This window comes from Mauremys mutica, chromosome 2 (assembly GCF_020497125.1).
Source record: "Mauremys mutica isolate MM-2020 ecotype Southern chromosome 2, ASM2049712v1, whole genome shotgun sequence".
Classification (NCBI taxonomy): Eukaryota; Metazoa; Chordata; order Testudines; family Geoemydidae; genus Mauremys; species Mauremys mutica.
In genome coordinates this window covers 72,985,141-73,003,994 of record NC_059073.1, presented here as the reverse complement: position 1 = coordinate 73,003,994, position 18,854 = coordinate 72,985,141, and the positions used below count along the sequence as shown (strand labels likewise).

General features: G+C 41.0%; 1 protein-coding gene across 1 annotated transcript in view; it reads right to left on the bottom strand.

The window, feature by feature from the left end:
* The window catches only part of ST18 (ST18 C2H2C-type zinc finger transcription factor), a 219,791-nt gene extending 202,914 nt beyond the window's left edge, over positions 1-16,877 (bottom strand). Inside the window, exons 1-3 of the mRNA XM_045005759.1 lie at positions 16,769-16,877; positions 16,406-16,527; positions 15,689-15,808 (exon numbers count right to left, since the gene is read on the bottom strand). Of these exons, the coding sequence (XP_044861694.1) occupies positions 15,689-15,808; positions 16,406-16,450 (165 nt within the window). The 5' untranslated portion in view covers positions 16,451-16,527; positions 16,769-16,877. The remainder of the gene's footprint in view (positions 1-15,688; positions 15,809-16,405; positions 16,528-16,768) is intronic.
* Between the last annotated feature and the right edge of the window lie 1,977 nt (positions 16,878-18,854).

The following is an 18,854-nucleotide window of genomic DNA, read 5'->3' as shown; positions in this document are numbered from 1 at the left end:
CCAGGTGACCATGCATGTGCTTCCAGAACCAACTGCTAGTGCAACATTTTTTTAACATCAAATAAACCCTTAATTGCTTAAAACTTAACTTTTTAAAATACACACTAAATCTAAATAATGAAAAAGAGCCAGCAACACAATGAGCCAAAGGGCAGTGGAAGGGATTATTGTTCAAAAGCCTATTAAAAGGCTTGTTGTTTTAATTATTTATTTTTTGTAACAATGCACTTTCAAAGCCTTTAAAGAACAGGCTCCTCCTCCCTTAGTTGCCTGCCAAAATGATACTTAGTGGAGGGGGAGTAGCTGCCCTTTAAAAGATTAGGTCGCTATCAGAGAGAAAGAGTCAAACAGAAAGGCTTGTCCCAAAGTGGTTCCATCCTGAACAGTCCATGAAAAGAAACACAGATATGAGATGAGGATTAAATGGGCAGAAGATGGGTATGTTAAAAGTAGGGAGTACCGGGGAAGAGAGGAGGAGTACTTTTAAAACCTTTTAAGCAAAAAGGTTTTGATATGGTCCTGATTACTAGTGATATTAGTATAATAGCCATGCCTTCCATTTAAGCATCTCAAAGCACTTTACAAAAATTAATCCTCACAACATGCATACGGAGTAGGTAAGAGAAATATATACATACATATGTGTGCATGCGCACACACAGAGGGAACAAGTTAGGAAGTTAGATTCTGAGTTAGAATGGAAAAGCTCTTTAATGTCACACAGCATCATTCAGAAACTGATCATCTCCCAAGAATTAAAAATAGAAATAACAATATTGCTCTCTCTTCCTTCCTTCTCATCCTATTGGAAAAATAATTTGATTATCTTATGGGGTTTTTATATGAGTGGGTGTCTGTAGGAGTTTTTGAAGAGAAAGCTAAGTCGAATAAATGATTTTTGCATTTGATTCTGAACATGCTGAAGTCTCTGGTCATCCTTATCTCTTTTAGGAAGGAGTTCCGTAATCTAGATTGAATTCCTGTGAAAATTCTGTCTCCTGCACTCACAAACCTCCTAATATTTGGGAACACTTTCATTGTTCCACTGGAACGCTGTTGGAGGTCATAGTCATGGAAGCAAATCTCAGGTAACCAGGGCCAATCTCAGTGAGGGCTTTGAAAGTCAGGGGAAGAGACCTTGAACTGGATTCTGTATTCATTGGAAAGCCAGTGCAGACAGCAGAGCACCAGGGTGATATGTTCACAGTGACCTGTAGGAGATGAACAGGTATTTTGTACCAGTTTGAGCTTTTCCAGAACATTTGGCTTTATTCCTAGATATGAAGAGGGCTTTGTGAACCTAAGGAGGGAGTGCAAAGGTAGCTCTAAACCCTACTTCCCCAGTCTTGAGGCCACTTTTGCTAGGCTGGGCTCCTTGATGCACACTGGAACAGTCCAGCTACCAGTAATCACCAGGGTGTAAAGATGTCCTTGCCACATCCTCTTTGCCAGTAGCAGGGAAGGGGTTGGCTTAAAAGCCACTAAAATGCCTCTAAACCATTTCAGGTTCCTCCTGTATTGTGGTAAATCTTCTAGGGGCCAGATCTGCCAGCTTCAGGGCTGCTTTGCACCATATGCATTGGATAGGATGGGTGGTCCCCTTTTGACCAGTCACAATTGGAAGTTTTTTGCAGCATAGTCGTTTGGGTATTCAAATGCACCAAGGAGACCTAAAGGTCCACAAGGCTTTGGACCTATTTAATATCTCAAAGTAAATGCCTTTGACAGTAATGAATATTACCGAGGAGGCAAGTTCTTCAAAAAGCTTCCCTCTCTGTAACAGTATCCTCTCAATCTTACCTGGGTTCAGCTTTGGCCAGCTTCTCGGCCATCAATTTTGGCTAGGCATAAAGAAAGCTGGGAAATATTACCCTATACACATGACTCTTCTAGAGACCTCCCAAAGTATCACTCAGCGTCTAACTTAGTTTATTGAGACACAAGCAAAACAGTCTTCAACACCACATTGGCTGCCAATATCTGGATCCCTCTCAATCAAGCTTCAGGCCAGGCAGGGCATGCTACGAAGATAGCATTTGTTGCTCTGGTGGGTGACCTCTTCCTCATCATAGACAAGAGAACGACATCCATACTCACCTTGCAGGACTTCTATTTGGGATCTGACACCACTGATCACCAAATACTTTTGTCCTGCCTCTAGGAAGCACTGAAGTGAATGGACATGGCCTGAAATGGCTCAGGGTCATCCCGCCCAGATAAAACGGAGATGGTTATTATGGACAACTCTCTCTCTAGACCAGATCCCTTCTCTTGAGTCCCACAAAGCTCAGTCTTGTCCCGCATATTATTCAACATCTGAATGGTAAAACAATGACTGAAGTGTCAGAAGTATGCAGATGATACACAGCTCTATGTAAACAACATCATACCCGCCAAGAAGCAAAAAAGAAGAATACTGTGTCCAATTGAAATACAAGGGAAATTTAAGCAGGCAAAACATGTTCATCCTTGTTGTAATGTGGCCAGGACACCAAGATTAATATCTCTGCTGTGGCAGATATGACAAACACAGGCCTATCTTGAGATTATTGCATTTTACATGGAAAGCATGAAAACTTCAAAGACCATTATATTGAGAAAGGGGCAGATAGTATGAGCCATAGAATATTCATAGCCCTTTGTCCTAATACATTTGATGTGTAATTGTGTGTTCCTGGCTCACTAGGGGGATTTTTCTGCAGAATCTGGGAACACTAAGAGGTGATTAACGCAAAATCTCCATGCTGGTTATGCAGATACCCAGCCTTAAAGCTTGACCTCCTGTGGGAAAAGGGGCTCTGACTGGTTTTACCTGGTCTCTGGAGGCTGAGATACACAAAATGGCTTGGGGTTCAAAGGGCCAGCTTGAACTAACATAGTGGTCTTCTTTCTATTTCAACAAATGGACCCAACCTTTGATCCGAGGGTGGGGAGGTGGGAAGGGGAAACCAGCTTTGCTGAGGAGTTAGAAGGCTTGAATCTGCCAGGGTCTGGACTGATAGCTGACTTCTGGTATGTTTAATATGTGTCTAGATCTCTTATTCTTTTATGTTTGCTCTGTATGCTTTGAAAGAGCTGTTTGAGTTTCTGGTATATCACTGTCTCTCTCCATTATCCATGGAGAGTAGCCAAAGACCAGGGGGCTGGTCCTTGGTTACACCTTCTGGGGATAACCACATTAAAGAGCAGGGGGCTGCAGCCTAAAATATGTGGTCAGAAGGGAGCAGGACATGGGTACCTGCCCAGATAGAGGTGATGGCTAGATGTTTAAGACCTGGGAGCACTCCTTGAGCAAACCACAGAGGAGGGGTAAAAGTCCAGTTACTCTGAAACTGTGACACCTACTATTAAGAAAAGTATCAATTTCATGATCCTACATAATGAAGTCCTTTGTTTCGCCACTCATTTTCAGGGGGGGCATTTCCAGCAGCACAGTGCATGAGTACCCGCACTGGAGTAGAAGAAGAAGAGTGCCCCCCAGTGTATCACTATCATCACTTCCAGCAGCAGCAGCTAGATGTTCCTTGGCAGTTTCCCATTCAAGTACCAACCCTATTACCTATTACCTGTTACCTTTTAACCCGTCCCTATCACTCCTTAGCTTGTAAGATCTGAACAAATCACAGCAGACTAGATGGTGGTCTGACTGCAGTCAGAAAATGTGGAGGTTCACCCACCCCTCATTTCAAAAGTGTCATCGTTCATCCCAGGGTGAATTTTAATTCCTTCAATAGTATGTCAGTGTGCCCAACAATATGAGGATGTGGGCAACATTATGGAATGCACCTAATTATTGTTTCCCTTTTCTTCATTTAGTATGCATGGAACTCTGCAGGGCATGTCAAATTATGTGGGCAGGAAATGTTTTCATGTGACCATGTTCCTTTTTTAATAAAATCAGAAATCCTAGAATTGTAAGGGTAGTGATGTAGGTTACATATATTTATTATGATTCAATTAATACACTACATGGGGACTGAGATTTGAAGGGTCTTTGTCATTAGCAAGAGAAAAAAAGGGATAATCCAAGGTAAACATATCTTACCAGGGTAAGCAGAGGGTAATTGAGGCTGAAAAGGGTAATAATTGACTCCTGGGCTGGTCCACGTATTGCCCTGATGACTGTAATGTCTGTTTCTTCTACTGAACAGGAATTCATCCACTCTCACCTGACAAGAAGCTTCTCTGCCACCCAATGGAATTTAGGTGGCATTGCATTATGGCAGGCCTCCCAATTCTAAATAGAGCTGGCTTCCTACTGATAAATAGTGGAGGTTGGGTTGGAATTTAAAGAGCATTTGTCTGGAAAAAGGTAGAAAAACATGGCATAATAGGCCTCATTGTTTATTGTGTCTCAGTGACTCCAGATCAAACATGTTCAATCTGGAAGTTAAAACATGTTTTTTTCCCTAACTGCCAACTTGGCAAACTCGACCTGGGATCTTAAAGTCAAGCTGGCTCAAATATCACTGGATATATTTTCTGCAAGACGGCTTAAATCCTCAGCATCACAAGTTGTTGAATCAACTTTCTAAATTCCTCCAGATCCAATTTTGTGCTGATGTCCTCATTATACTGTATTTTTATTAGGTTGTACTGCATCTATTTTAAATACATTTAAATATTTTGGACAATTTTATTATTTGCAGCCTGACTTATGGTTTTTGTACAACTGGGGTGAGAAATACTGTAAGCCCATTTGAAAAAAATGGGAGCAGGGCAGGAAAAAACAAAGGAGAAGTACATTTGGGGACTGGGTTCTGGTAAGGTACAGCAAGGGTATAGGGCACGATACCTGCTTTTAGATGTTGTCATGGGCCCTGGAAATCTTGTGTGACAGACTCATCTCCATTCCAGAGTTCAAAAATTGCAAGGACAGAATGGATACAAGCAGCGAAAAAAAGAAAGAAAGAAAGAAAGAAAGAAAGAAGTATACCTCCAAACTGGCCCTTACTAAGCTCTAAACCACTTACTGCAGTGGCTGCAGGTCATTCCTTCTGCAGAACCTTCCCTTTTGTAACTCTTAGGTTATGTCCTGAAGAGGGTTTCCCAGCCTTCTCTGCTCTCAACATGACAGCACCATCTGACAACCTGCCTACTCCTTTTTTTAAAACATTCTTCTGCAGCTTTTAGTAAGTTTGTGCTTGGGCATAAGAACTAGAAAATGAAACTGACCAGAAACAAAAGTGAACGTGACTAATCTGTCACCCAAACTGAGTGAAATGCAAGAAGTTGACAGTATTACCTGGAATGCTTAATTAGATTTTTTTAAACTATCCACAACTAATGCAGAACATAAATCTGCACACATTTAAAAGTGTTTTTTTTTCCAATATCTATATTCTCCTTCTTATAATTAAAAGGGTGTCTTATCATCATATATCTTAGGAATGGGAGAACAAACATCTGTGCAGAGTGCTTTGAGCACCTGCTAATTGACTGGAACCTAGGGTATGTCTATACTGAAGTGTGACTGCAGCTCACATAGACATACTTGCACTAGCTTTACCCATGCTAATATGACTAAAAATAGCAGGGTAAATGCTACAATGAGGGCTGTCCAAGCCCACCTCAGAACCCGCATACTGACTCATGTTGCTAGCAGTTGCTACTGCATCTACAGTGCTATTTTTAGTCATGTTAGCGGGTCTGCATACCTAAGCTGCAATCACATTGGATTGCAGTGTACACATACCATCAGTGACCAGTCTTGCAAGGCGTTGAGTGTCTCCCAAGTAAAGCTGAGTACCCTAAACACCTCACAATATAGCACCTTTACCATACCAAGAGCCTTTCCAAACTGCTTTCCTCCACTCCCACCTCTGTGGCCATTATCACTCCTCTGGCCAGCTTCCTCAGGTGCTTGACCAATCCCAAGCTTCTAAGATTTTTCACACATCAAGATAAGGCCACAACTATCAGGTCCTCCAGTGACTTCCAGTATTTTTATACACCCACTTTGGACCATGTAAATCACTACACAAGGTACAAGAATCAGTGTAGACTCAAGCCCTGTGTACATGCCTATGTATGGGAGAGAGGGAGTAGTGGAGGCAGTGTATGTTGCTTAGTGAACAATATAACCAACCCCAAGCATTCAAAAAAATGAGTCAGATGCCAAAAAGTGATCAGAAGTTTTGATTTCTTTTTTTTATTTGCCATCTTTTTTGAGCCTTTGTCCCCTCCTCCCCCCTTTTAATTTTAGAAAAGGTGAATTTCTCATATAATCATGTAACTTCAGGAATTGGGACTGAATGAGAAATTAGCAGATAGAAAGCTCAGAGTTACCCTTGTTAAACTAAAGTGCTATATTTAATTTAGAGGGATAGTAGAAAAGTTATGGAATGTTCATCTGAAAGATTTCATTGTACCTGCTGAATTCTACATAGGAAAGAACAAGATATACCTCTGCAAATTGAACCTTGCTACAAGTTGAGAAGTCCCCATCAAAAGCCAAAAATAGAATCAATATTTTCACTCAAGCACATTACTTCAATAATTCTATCATGAATAAGCAAGTTCTGATATAATCCCTTCATGCCACAAGAGGGAGACACAGTTACATCATTTATTGAAAGGAAGCCATGAAAGAAGTAAAGTGATTCAAATCTGTTTGTACATGGCAACATTTATTAAGATAGACTTATTATATACTACCAGCCTTCTGCTAATATACGTGCTTTCTATTCTCTGTAGTTGATATAATGCCAATACTGGAGCTGAGGGAATTGGTACAGAGGAACTCTTGCTAGTCATATCTGCTTTTGAAAATCATTGCCTCTCCACTGGTGGGTTAGGGGGAATGTAATTAAAATCAGAATTAAAATTTGGGGCTTTCATTCATGAAACATATTCAAGAAAATCCTAAGCAACTAAGTAATACTTGCAAAATAATCAAATTATAAGTAGCACTCCAAAGTCTTCTCAAGATGCACTGGGATGTATTGGGCTCAAGAGACCATTCTGTGAAAAATATGAGATGCTAATTCTTATACAACATATGCATTTCAGTTATAATATGTCTACAACAGCACATCATATCGTCTCACAGTTCTTCCATTCAGTTCAGCCGCTGAGTGATCACCCTCCAAATTGCTATATAGGATTATAAAAATCAGAGATGGAAAAGCCTAAGTAGATCATTAAATCCATCTCACTGTAAGCACAAAGTTCACTTATATAAAAGGTGTATCAGATATTGAGCTAACACTACACTTGATCTTAGCAGTCATAATGAAAAAAAAATCCTAAAATTATAAGAAAATTCAAACTCTTGATGTTGTTTTATGCTAATATAGGCAATATAAATGTTAGAATAGGAAAATACAAGTTAACTCTGGGTCCCTAATTGTCTGGCATAGTGGTTCCACAAAAAGATTAACTACACTTGCATGAGCTTCTGTCACAAAAAAAGATCCCTAAAATCTCAAGGCCAGAATCACTTGGCATGCATTTGTTTTTAAAGCTGAAATGCCTTGAGTCATTTTCTTTCAGATCTATTTTGCTGTATTGCTCTTCTCAGATGTGCAGCTCTGTGGACTGTGAGGGAAGGGAAATTTACCATAATCTGCTCTCAAGCACTGCATCATCACTGTCAATAATTCATCACTATACACAAAAGTTTGCTCGGTATCTCACAAAACAGATAGAGACACTCTCCTTGCCCCATAGAGCTTAAAAGCAAATAGTAGCCATGACAAAGGGGGGTAACAAAACAGTAGGAAGGAGAGCAGGGGCACTATTGGTAAGATATGTGATAACTCATCTGGAGTTAGTATGTAGCATGGAGGGGAAAATCAAGAGGTTTCTTTTGCTTTTGAAAAAATTGAGTACATTTCAGCTCAAACAATTACTAACACAGAACCAAGCGGAGAATGAAATGCACAAAAATAGGAAGGAGGAGGAAGATGAAGAGAGAGTCAAAGTAACCCCAGAAGGGGAGAGACAACACAAAAGAGGGGGAAGAAGACACCAGTACTGTCAAACATTCACAAATCATGAGTCAGTCCCCTCAAAATCATGAGATTGGCATATAAATCATGAGATTTTGTTAAAAATAAATTATTCTTTTTATTTGCTCTTTATTCTTTTTGTTTTGTGTTGTTTTGTTTTGAGCCTTTTGCCTTTTCAAGCTTTTGGAGTCATGAGGGTTAGATTTCTTTTAAATGAAAGCTGAGAGTCTCTCATAATCATACGACTCCAGGGCAGTAAGACAAAACAGCAGATATCATGAGACTTATGATAAAATCATGAGCGTGGGTACCACTGAGACAGATAAGGTTTTTTTTAAAAAAAGATTGTCTTCCTAACTCCACATTAGTATTGTGGATTAATGCATATTAAAAATACTGAAAAGCTGAGTTCTATATAAAGTTCTTGTTTGAAAAGAATAGAAAACAAGACACAATCCCTCCCCTTCCAGCATTTCCCGATGTTTCCACCAAAATGGAAAGCACAAGACAGACAAATAATTATATAATAACTTTCAAATAATGTTATCTACTGCTGTGCTATAGTAGAAGTACTTGGCATCCACCTGAATCTTCAGCACACAGCAGTTGTTACCTCCACGGAAATCAAAGATAGATAATACTGAGTCAGCAACACTGAGTTCACAGACATACTTAAGCAGCAATAAACCTATCATTTTGACATGTCAGAAAGCTATTCCATTATCTATAGATAGCTTAATATTTAAATTACAGGGATTCCCAAATTTTCTAACAGAGGGCTCCATTTCTTTTAAGAAGGTAGAAGAACGGAGCTCCGAGAAATTAAAACTTTCATATGCTGTGTGTGACTTGAATAAAAAATAATGTTTAGCCCTGAAACACAAAGCCCGGAAATATCCCACTTGTTCTGAAAAGGCCCTTGACATAATAAATTACTCTGTCTCTCAAGTGTTTGTTACCAGTGAAAGAAATTATCCTTCCAAGAAGAACACTTGCAGATTTTCAGATGCTCCCATATCAGAATTTGGAACATCATAACAATGCAGCCCACGCAGGCAAATGCTTGTTGAAAGTTTGGAGCTAAACTCTGCTCTACAGCTGGTTGGGAAATTTTTGACAAAACTTTATGCATGCAGAAATGCTGATTTGTCAAAACCAAAACTTTTCACAGGAAAGGGTCGATTTTGACAAATGTTTTTCAACAGAAACAAGTTTTTTAAATGTTGCAACATTTCATTTCGGGTTCAAAATGGCTTTTCATTTTGAAATGTAAGCTATATATATATAGTAAAAATTTGAAATTAAATGTTTCAGTTGACCAGAACCACTTCCTCCCCCAGAATTTAGGTTAGGAAAAGACTCCCATTGACTTCAGTGGGAGTTGGATGGAGCCCAAAACGAGTATCTGACAAAAGAATAAAGGAGGGGTGGAACCAGAACCAACTCCCCAGTTCTGTGTATGCACAAACTTTGGAACATGACCTTCATGCCTGTACTCTACCTCTATAATGGGCCGAAACACATTCTTGGATCTGAGCACATCCATGGCAGGCGACCAGCTTGGCTTAACAGTGAAATCCTTGCTCGTCTTAAACACAAAAGAACAGCTTACAAGAAGTGGAAGATTGGACAAATAACCAGGGAGGAGTATAAAAGTATTGCTCAGGCATGCAGGAGTGAAATCAGGAAGGCCAAATCACACTTGGAGTTGCAGCTAGCCGGAGATGTTAGGAGTAACAAGAAGGGTTTCTTTAGGTATGTTAGCAACAGGAAGAAAGTCAAGGAAAGTGTGGGCCCCTTGCTGAATGAGGGAGGGAACCTAGTGACAGAGGATGTGGAGAAAGCTAGTGTACTCAATGCTTTTTTTGCCTCTGTCTTCACAGACAAGGTCAGCTCCCAGACAGCTGCACTCTGCAGCACGGTATGGGGAGGAGGTGACGAGCTCTCTGTGGAGAAAGAAGTAGTTCGGGGCTATTTAGGAAAGCTGGACGAGCACAAGTCCATGGGGCCGGATGCGCTGCATCCGAGGGTGCTAAAGGAGTTGGCCGATGAGATTGCAGAGCCATTGGCCATTATCTTTGAAAAATCATGGCGATCGAGGGAGGTCCCGGATGACTGGAAAAAAGCTAATGTAGTGCCCATCTTTAAAAAAGGGAAGAAGGAAGATCCAGGGAACTACAGGCCAGTCAGTCTCACCTCAGTCCCTGGAAAAATCATGGAACAGGTCCTCAAGGAATCAATCCTGAACCACTTAAAGGAGGGGAAAGTGATCAGGAACAGTCAGCATGGATTCACCAAGGGCAAGTCATGCCTGACTAACCTAATTGCCTTCTATGATGAGATAACCGGCTCTGTGGATGAGAGGAAAGCAGTGGATGTACTATTTCTGGACTTTAGCAAAGCTTTTGATACAGTCTCCCACAGTATTCTTGCCAGCAAGTTAAAGAAGTATGGGTTGGATGAATGGATGGTAAGGTGGATAGAAAACTGGCTAGATGGTCGGGCTCAATGGGTAGTGATCAATGGTTCCATGTCTAGTTGGCAGCCGGTATCAAGTGGAGTGCCCCAAGGGTCGGTGCTGGGGCCGGTTTTATTCAATATCTTCATTAACGATCTGGAGGATGGTGTGGACTGCATCCTTAGCAAGTTTGCAGATGACACTAAACTGGGAGGAGTGGTTGATACGCTGGAGGGTAGGGATAGGATACAGAGGGACCTAGACAAATTAGAGGATTGGGCCAAAAGAAATATGATGAGGTTCAACAAGGACAAGTGCAGAGTCCTGCACTTAGGACGGAAGAATCACATGCACTGCTACAGACTAGGGACCGAATGGCTGGGCAGCAGTTCTGCAGAAAAGGACCTAGGGGTTATGGTGGACGAAAAGCTGAATATGAGTCAACAGTGTGCCCTTGTTGCCAAGAAGGCTAATGGCATTTTGGGTTGTATAAGTAGGGGCATTTCCAGCAGATCAAGGGATGTGATCGTTCCCCTCTACTCAGCACTGGTGAGGCCTCATTTGGAGTACTGTGTCCAGTTTTGGGCCCCACACTACAAGAAGGATGTGGATAAATTGGAGAGAGTCCAGCGGAGGGCAACAAAAATGATTAGGGGGCTGGAGCACATGACTTATGAGGAGAGGCTGAGGGAACTGGGATTGTTTAGTCTGCAGAAGAGAAGAATGAGGGGGGATTTGATAGCTGCTTTCAACTACCTGAAAGGGGGTTCCAAAGAGGATGGATCTAGACTGTTCTCAGTGGTAGAAGATGACAGAACAAGGAGTAATGGTCTCAAGTTGCAGAGGGGGAGGTTTAGGCTGGATATTAGGAAAAACTTTTTCACTAGTAGGGTGGTGAAGAACTGGAATGGGTTACCTAGGGAGGTAGTGGAATCTCCTTCCTTAGAGGTTTTTAAGGTCAGGCTTGACAAAGCCCTGGCTGGGATGATTTAGTTGGGTTTGGTCCTGCTTTGAGCAGGGGGTTGGTCTAGATGACCTCCTGAGGTCCCTTCCAACCCTGAGATTCTATGATTCTATGATTCTAAGTCTGGGAATAACACAGATCCAGATCTGGACTTTAATAAAAGGACAAAGCATTCCGCAGCCAGACATTCTGACCAGATATTGGTCAAGAGAAAAGTTTACACTTTCAGAGATAGCTAGATGACATCCTATATAATGGTATCTGAGCACCTGTCATTGTAGTACCTGAGCATCATCTCCCTGGTATCGCTCTTTCTCCTGATTTCCCCACATCCTTCTCCTTCTCTACTAGAGTCTCAGTGTCTTACATAATAGAGACATTCTGTTGTTACAGTATCAGAATCATAGAAACGTGGCAGTGGAAGGGACCTTGAGAAGTCATCAAGCCCAGCCCCCGGCTGTGGGACAGGATTAAATAAACCTACACCATCTCTGACAGGTGTTTGTCCAACCCATTCTTAAAAACCTACAATGACAGCAGATTCTAAAGCCTCCCTTGAAGGCCTATCCCAGACCTTAATTATCCTTATAATTAGAAAGCATACTTCCATATTAGCACAGCACTATAAAGACCTGGATACTTCAGTCTATTCAAGCAAAGGGGCCACAGGAAGCTAGCTGAAGCTCCCTGAATCAGCTCTGCCTGATTGCATCTGCGCAGCCCGAACTTACAGCACATGCATAAAGTCCCTCTCTTATACCCTCTCCCTCTCCAATAAGGGTGGAGGGGGTAGCTGAGCTGCCAGCTTTACCAGCTTTACACATGTGGACAATTCCCCTGGACAAGCAGGATTTTCCACTAGCATCATTGGCTAGTACACAGAATTGCAAAGTGACTTTAGAGACTAACAAATTTATTAGGGCTTCCTCAGCTCTCGTCCCCTAACGCCCCTACCCTACCTGTGCTACACTGATGACATCTTCATCATCTAGACCCATGGAAAAGAAGCCCTTGAGGAATCCCATCATGATTTCAACAATTTCCATCCCACCATCAACCTCAGTCTGGACCAGTCCACACAAGAGATCCATTGCCTAGACACTACAGTGCTAATAAGCGATAGTCACATAAACTCCACCCTATACCAGAAACCTACTAACCACTATACTTACCTACTTGCCTCCAGCTTCCATCCAGGACACACCACACGATCCATTGTCTACAGCCAAGCTCTAAGATACAACCGCATTTGCTCCAGTCCCTCAGACAGACACAAACACCTACAAGATCTCTATCAAGCGTTCTTAAAACTACAATACTCACATGCTGAAGTGAAGAAACAGATTGACAGAGCCAGAAGCATACTCAGAAATCACCTACTACAGGACAGACCCAACAAAGAAAGTAACAGAACACCACTAGCCGTCACCTGCAGCCCCCAACTAAAACCTCTCCAGCACATCATCAAGAATCTACAACCTATCCTGAAGTACGATCCCTCACTCTCACAGATCTTGGGAGACAGGCCAGTCCTCACTTACAGACAACCTCCCAACCTGAAGCACATACTCACCAGAACCACACACCACACAACAAAAACACTAACCCAGGAACCCATCCTTGCAACAAAGCTCGTTGCCAACTCTGTCCACATATATATTCAAGGGACACCATCATAGGTCCTAATCATATCAGCCACACTATCAGGGGCTCATTCACCTGCACATCTACCAATGTGCTATATGCCATCATGTGCCAGCAATGCCCCTATGTCATGTACATTGGTCAAACCGGACAGTCTCTACACAAAAGAATAAATGGACACAAATCAGACGTCAAGAATTATAACATTCAAAAACCAGTCGGAGAACACTTCAGCCTCCCTGGACACTCAATTACAGACCTCAAAGTCGCAATTCTTCAACAAAAAAACTTCAAAAACAGACTCCAATGAGTAACTGCAGAACTGGAATTAATTTGCAAACAAGACACTGTTAAATTAGTCTTGAATAAAGACTGGGAGTGGATGGGTCATTACACAAACTAAAAACTATTTCCCTATGCTATTTTCCCCTACTGTTACTCACACCTTCCTGTTAACTGTTTGAAATGGGCCATCCTATCACTACAAAAGTTTGTTTCCTCCTGCTGCTGATAGCCCACCTTAATTGATTAAGTATCAGAGGGGTAGCCGTGTTAGTCTGGATCTGTAAAAGCAGCAAAGAATTCCGTGGCACCTTATAGACTAAGGAACGTATTGCAGCATGAGCTTTCATGGGTGATTACCCACTTCATCAGATGCATGACGAAGTGGGTATTCACCCACAAAAGCTCATGTTCCAATATGTCTGCTAGTCTCTAAGGTGCCACAAGTACTCCTCGTTCTTTTTGCTGATACAGGCTAACAGGGCTACCACTCTGAAAAGTGACTTTAGTGGACCAGAAAATCCAGCCATTATGAGACAGAAGATACTTATGCCGATGTATCTGCAGCAAACATGAATCCTTGACAAGGCGAGGCACTATATTATAAAGCAATAATGATAAGTGTTGTATGCCATTGTAAAGGTGCTGAGGAAGAGGTCAAACCCCTAAGGAGTGCTGAGAAGCCATATTAGGTGGAAGAGACCTGGGAAACATATTTTCATTGAATTAAAAAAAATGTTTCCAGGGCTGATAATCAGAAAAACATCTTTAGCGTTTCTGTGATTGTTTTTTCCTGAAAACTACAGACATTTTTATCAGCTAAAAACTATTTGTGCATTGAGAGGGTATTGTGGAGGTGTGTGAATACTTATTCAACAGTTAGCAGGTTAAACACAGCATAGCATTCTTTCAGTTAATACTGGAATTTAGTTTATTAAAAAATCTAAAGAGGAAGAGGATATTTTGATAATTTTCTTAGGTGTTCAATAAATTAGTTGATGTGTAAGTGATCTATGTAGGTTTAGAGAAATTTTAAACTGAAGCCAAATCTTGGCTTCAGACTATGAAAGCTGTGGCCAGGAGGGAAACATTATTTTACATACAACTTACATATGAACTAACATATATGCATTCTGAGATATTTAGCTCATTTATTCAGAGATATATTAATATCTGTTGTCAACAAATGATGAGTTCTGTAGTTTAGTAGGAAATGTAGGAATGGGTCAACCTATAAGAGTTACAGTTTTGTGTACTTTTTAGAAACTGTTTTTGAGTTGGGAAAAATTATTCTAATGGGCCAACCTTTTTTCCCCCCTGAGCTGCAGTCCTCACAGTTCCTCATCTTCTGTCATACCACTTCCTGGTCTGACTGAACTGTGCTTGGTGCAGGACCAGAAAGGATGGAGAATGCATGGACTATTCGTGAGCTCATGAAAATCTCACTTTTATATCTGGACCTGCTATAGAGTTCCCCAATTACTAACTAGCACATGAGACAATCATAAAGGCATCTTGGAAACCAAATGATACACAAGTTAAATTTCATTGGCTGTGAAGCATGTGACTGATGGAGGCAGAGTTGGACTCTGTGCCTTCAGGGTCATGCATTTCACTCTGGTCATTAGCTACAGATCTATAAGCAAAATCAGAACATTTTACTGAGCAGGTTACAGTTCTTCTTGAGACAACTAAGTCTCACAGTTAGCACCATGTCACTTCAAATTGTTTACATTATTATACAGCCAGCCACCTAAAGCTTCAGAGGATAAAGAATTTGGCCAAAAGCTGCAGCTGAACAGCAACATCAGAGAAATGTGGGCAATCTTCCTAAAGCCTGTCATGGTGGTGTCAAATTTACCCAACAGCATTTTACATGAAAATAGTACAATTTTCGGGGAGCTAAACCTTCAAATGAAAACAGTGTTTCTGGGGGTGTGTGTGTATAGATGTATGATTACATAACACATAGGGAGACCACTCTTCTCACCATCAAAGAGATACAATTCATTGAATGATATGACTTATGTGAACCTGTGAACCTAATGCATAGCTTCCAGGCTATTCTCGCTTTTATGAATGTGCCTGTCTCTAGCATATCCCATTTTAGGTATCAGAGAATACTTTATGAGCAACATGCACAAGTTGTTCTGAGGCTTGGCAATAATTAAAAACAAGACAAGTTAGGGCTGGAATGTGTCAGCCTTGACTTTGAATTTCATTTTTGGTCACGTGAAGCTTGGCTGTAGTCACTGATCTCACTTTTTAAATATGTGTGGGTCAGAATGAGTTCAAGAATAAGCTCAGGCTTTTCATTCCACCAGCACCAAAACAATGTCTGTTTTCACTGTACCACCTAATAGTCCCATATTTCATTTTCTTTTCTACCTGTCTGAAGAAGTAGGTCCCTTTCCACTTGCTGCTGGCATCAGATGCATTCTCTTTCAGTTTCCTGCTCCAGAATCTACAGTGGTAAGGCGTAGGCAGGGGAAGAGAGGCAGCATTTGCCTGAGGAAAGAGAACATCTAATGCAAAAAGAAGACTCACCTGGGTAGGGACAAGCACCTGCAGTTACCAGAGATTCATCAGTTTGCTTATGATGGAAAGGAATTGGGGCAGCATCCCTGGGGAGATCAGTGGTCAGCTTCATTCCCAAGAGCCATCTTGGAGTTGCTCAACTTTGAGGGCTAGTTTCTTTCTGCCTGCCTCTCTCCTCTCAGCCATGCTACTACCAGACAGAGAGTAAACAGGGCTGAGGCCTTCTCTGTGTGCCAACCAAAAATGTGCCTCCTGATCAGGGAACTGAGTATACCACCTCAAGACAAAGAGAGGGGTTGGGAGAAGGAACTGGTGACCCATTAGTTTTCCTCACCCTCCAGCAGTACAAGGAGAGCAGAGGACCAAGCAACTGCCAAGGGGTTACCTAAGGCCAAGATTGATCTTAAACTCAACCTTACCATCACACCTAAGGTTAGTGGGCAAAACACACAGAGAAATGCTTCAAATGTTTGTATGTTTGGATGCTTTTGTTTGAGGCCTGTGCTAATCTGATTGCATTTCAATACTAGATGAGACTGCAGTTAGCAGTTAACAATGCCTTTTTACCTGTACTTTAGCCATAAGCTTCCTGCTTTGTACTGGAGACCCCATTTTTCTTCTTCCTCTTTCATGGGGTTTGGAGAAATTATTCCAGGTTCTCTTTAAAAGTCTTCCTTTCAAATCTGGTACTAAAAAGCAAAATACAGAATGAAATGTTTATATCATCCATCTCTTGACTAGGCCTCTTGTATGTACAGACAAAATAATGGGAACTTCAAGCTATTCTATCAGGGCATTATGGGTCCATCCTGCTCCCATGGAAACCAGCATCAAAAATCCATTTGAGTTTAGAGGTATAGAATCAGGAAGGAGATGTGAGTCTCCTCCTACAAAGCTTGTGTCAGACAGGGAGCTAGAAATTCCACTCACCTCTGAGATTTTATCCCCGAATATGCAATCTTCTAATTAGAACAAGGAACCGGGATCAGGAATATTGGGTTCTCGCTTATCTCTATCTCTCCCACTGACTCCACAGGGGACTTTCATCAGTGGCTCCCTTTGTGAGCCATGAGCCACAATTTATCCATCTGTGAAACAGGGATCCACCTTCTTAGCCATACATGTGTGTGTAATTCCCCTATCCTAGACATATTTCTGGAGATTAATTTATATTCACAAATGCTTTCAGATCCTAAGTGCCATATGTGTCTGATCCAGAGCCCTGTGGCATCAATGGGAGACTTTTCACTGACCTGAATGGGCTTTGCATCAGGCCCTGCCAGTGCAAAGTATTATTTGCAGAGCATGACTTTCAAACCCACTGCAGTTTTAAAAATGTGTAACCATAACATGAGAAAATGGCCCAGACAACACAAATGTTTTGTATAGAGCTTGGCAGGAAACCGTTTTCCATTCCACAAAAATTAGAAACTTTAAGAAAAGTTTCATGAACCAAAATGCTACCAATAAATAAATCAATCAGTTCAGATCAAAATGTTTTGCTTCAATAATTGGAAAGTGTTTCATTTTGATTTGGGCCTGCTTTTTTTTTTTTTACACTAGTCAAAACATTCATTGAAACCCACCATTTCCTGTGGAAAAAAATTGATTTTGAGAATTTTCCAATGGAAAAATTCCTGGCCAGCTCTTGTTTTGTATCATTTTGTCTACTGGCTGGACAAATACAACAGCTGTTACATCCACACAGGACTGTGTATCACATATGACATATGCCGGTCATGCCACCCTGCACCATTTAGCACTATTTTAAAAATTACACTTATAGGTGTTCTCTTTATCCAAGATCACTAGACTAGAGTCTCCCTTTCACCATGCTAATCCATGTAGGGAGGCTACAGCCATATGATCATTGGGTTATCAGTAGGAAGGGATTTGGCTACTTATTTCTCTTAACCACAAGCTTTACTCAGGAAATAAATTTCAGCTTACTATGCAAGGGTATCTAAATGGTTGTGACCAATGAAGATCTTCGTAATGGAAAATAGCTTTGTTCATATTGTCTCCTTATTTTTAAAAATAAGGTTTTGGATTTTGTGAACATTTTATTTTATTATCCCAGTTACTCTCTCCCATTTCCCCCTCTTTTTATGACATCCTTCATCTTTCCTTTTTTTTCCCTGTTTGGATAGAAGGATGGATAGATAATCCTAAACAGCACAGGTTAAATCTAGACCTCAGGGTCATATACTCAGCTATCATAAACTGGCATAGCTCTTTTGACTTCCAATCTAATGATCCTGGATAAAGATATCACCTGGAATTATAGATTTGGGTTGCTGCAAGGTGATATGCCAAGTCATATGCGGCACATCCAAGCATGAGCAAATTAAACAGTGGGGCTTACCCATAGAGAATCCAAAATGATATAAAACATACCCATGACTGGAATAGTATGATTCAGAATTTTATAAATTGAATTATTCTGCAAGTGACACACTTCAAATAACACGGCCTACTTACTGATCAAGTCACAGCTCAGGGTATGAAAAACTTTACAAAAACTAGTTAATTCTCTCAACCCTCTGCTGTGGTCTGAAGGCAAGTATTCTGATCTGCATTTTCAGATGCGTAAACTGTGAAAAAGATTAGATGAACTGACCTTCAATGGAGCTATTCTGCTTTACACCAACTGAGGATCTGGGCAAATGTTCATAGAAGAGTATAATGTATGCACCTAAAAATATTAGCACACTAGCAAATACCTGCATGACAGTGATATAGTGAAGTTTCCATTTGTGCATGCAGTTCATTTAGTTCTGTGTTTAATATATATATTTCAGTTACCACAGAGTTATTTCCTGTTCTAAATATATATAGGTACTCCTGTGTCTCAGATACTTGGTAGCCATTGCCAAATGATGACTTTTTAGTGGCAACCACTGTGACTCTTTTGTATTCACAAAGGCCATCTTCTGCAAGTGAAAGACTTATGTGCCTTTTGCAACGCTTCTTAGAAAAGTTGTCCAAAAATAAAACCAAAATAGAGTGAATATGT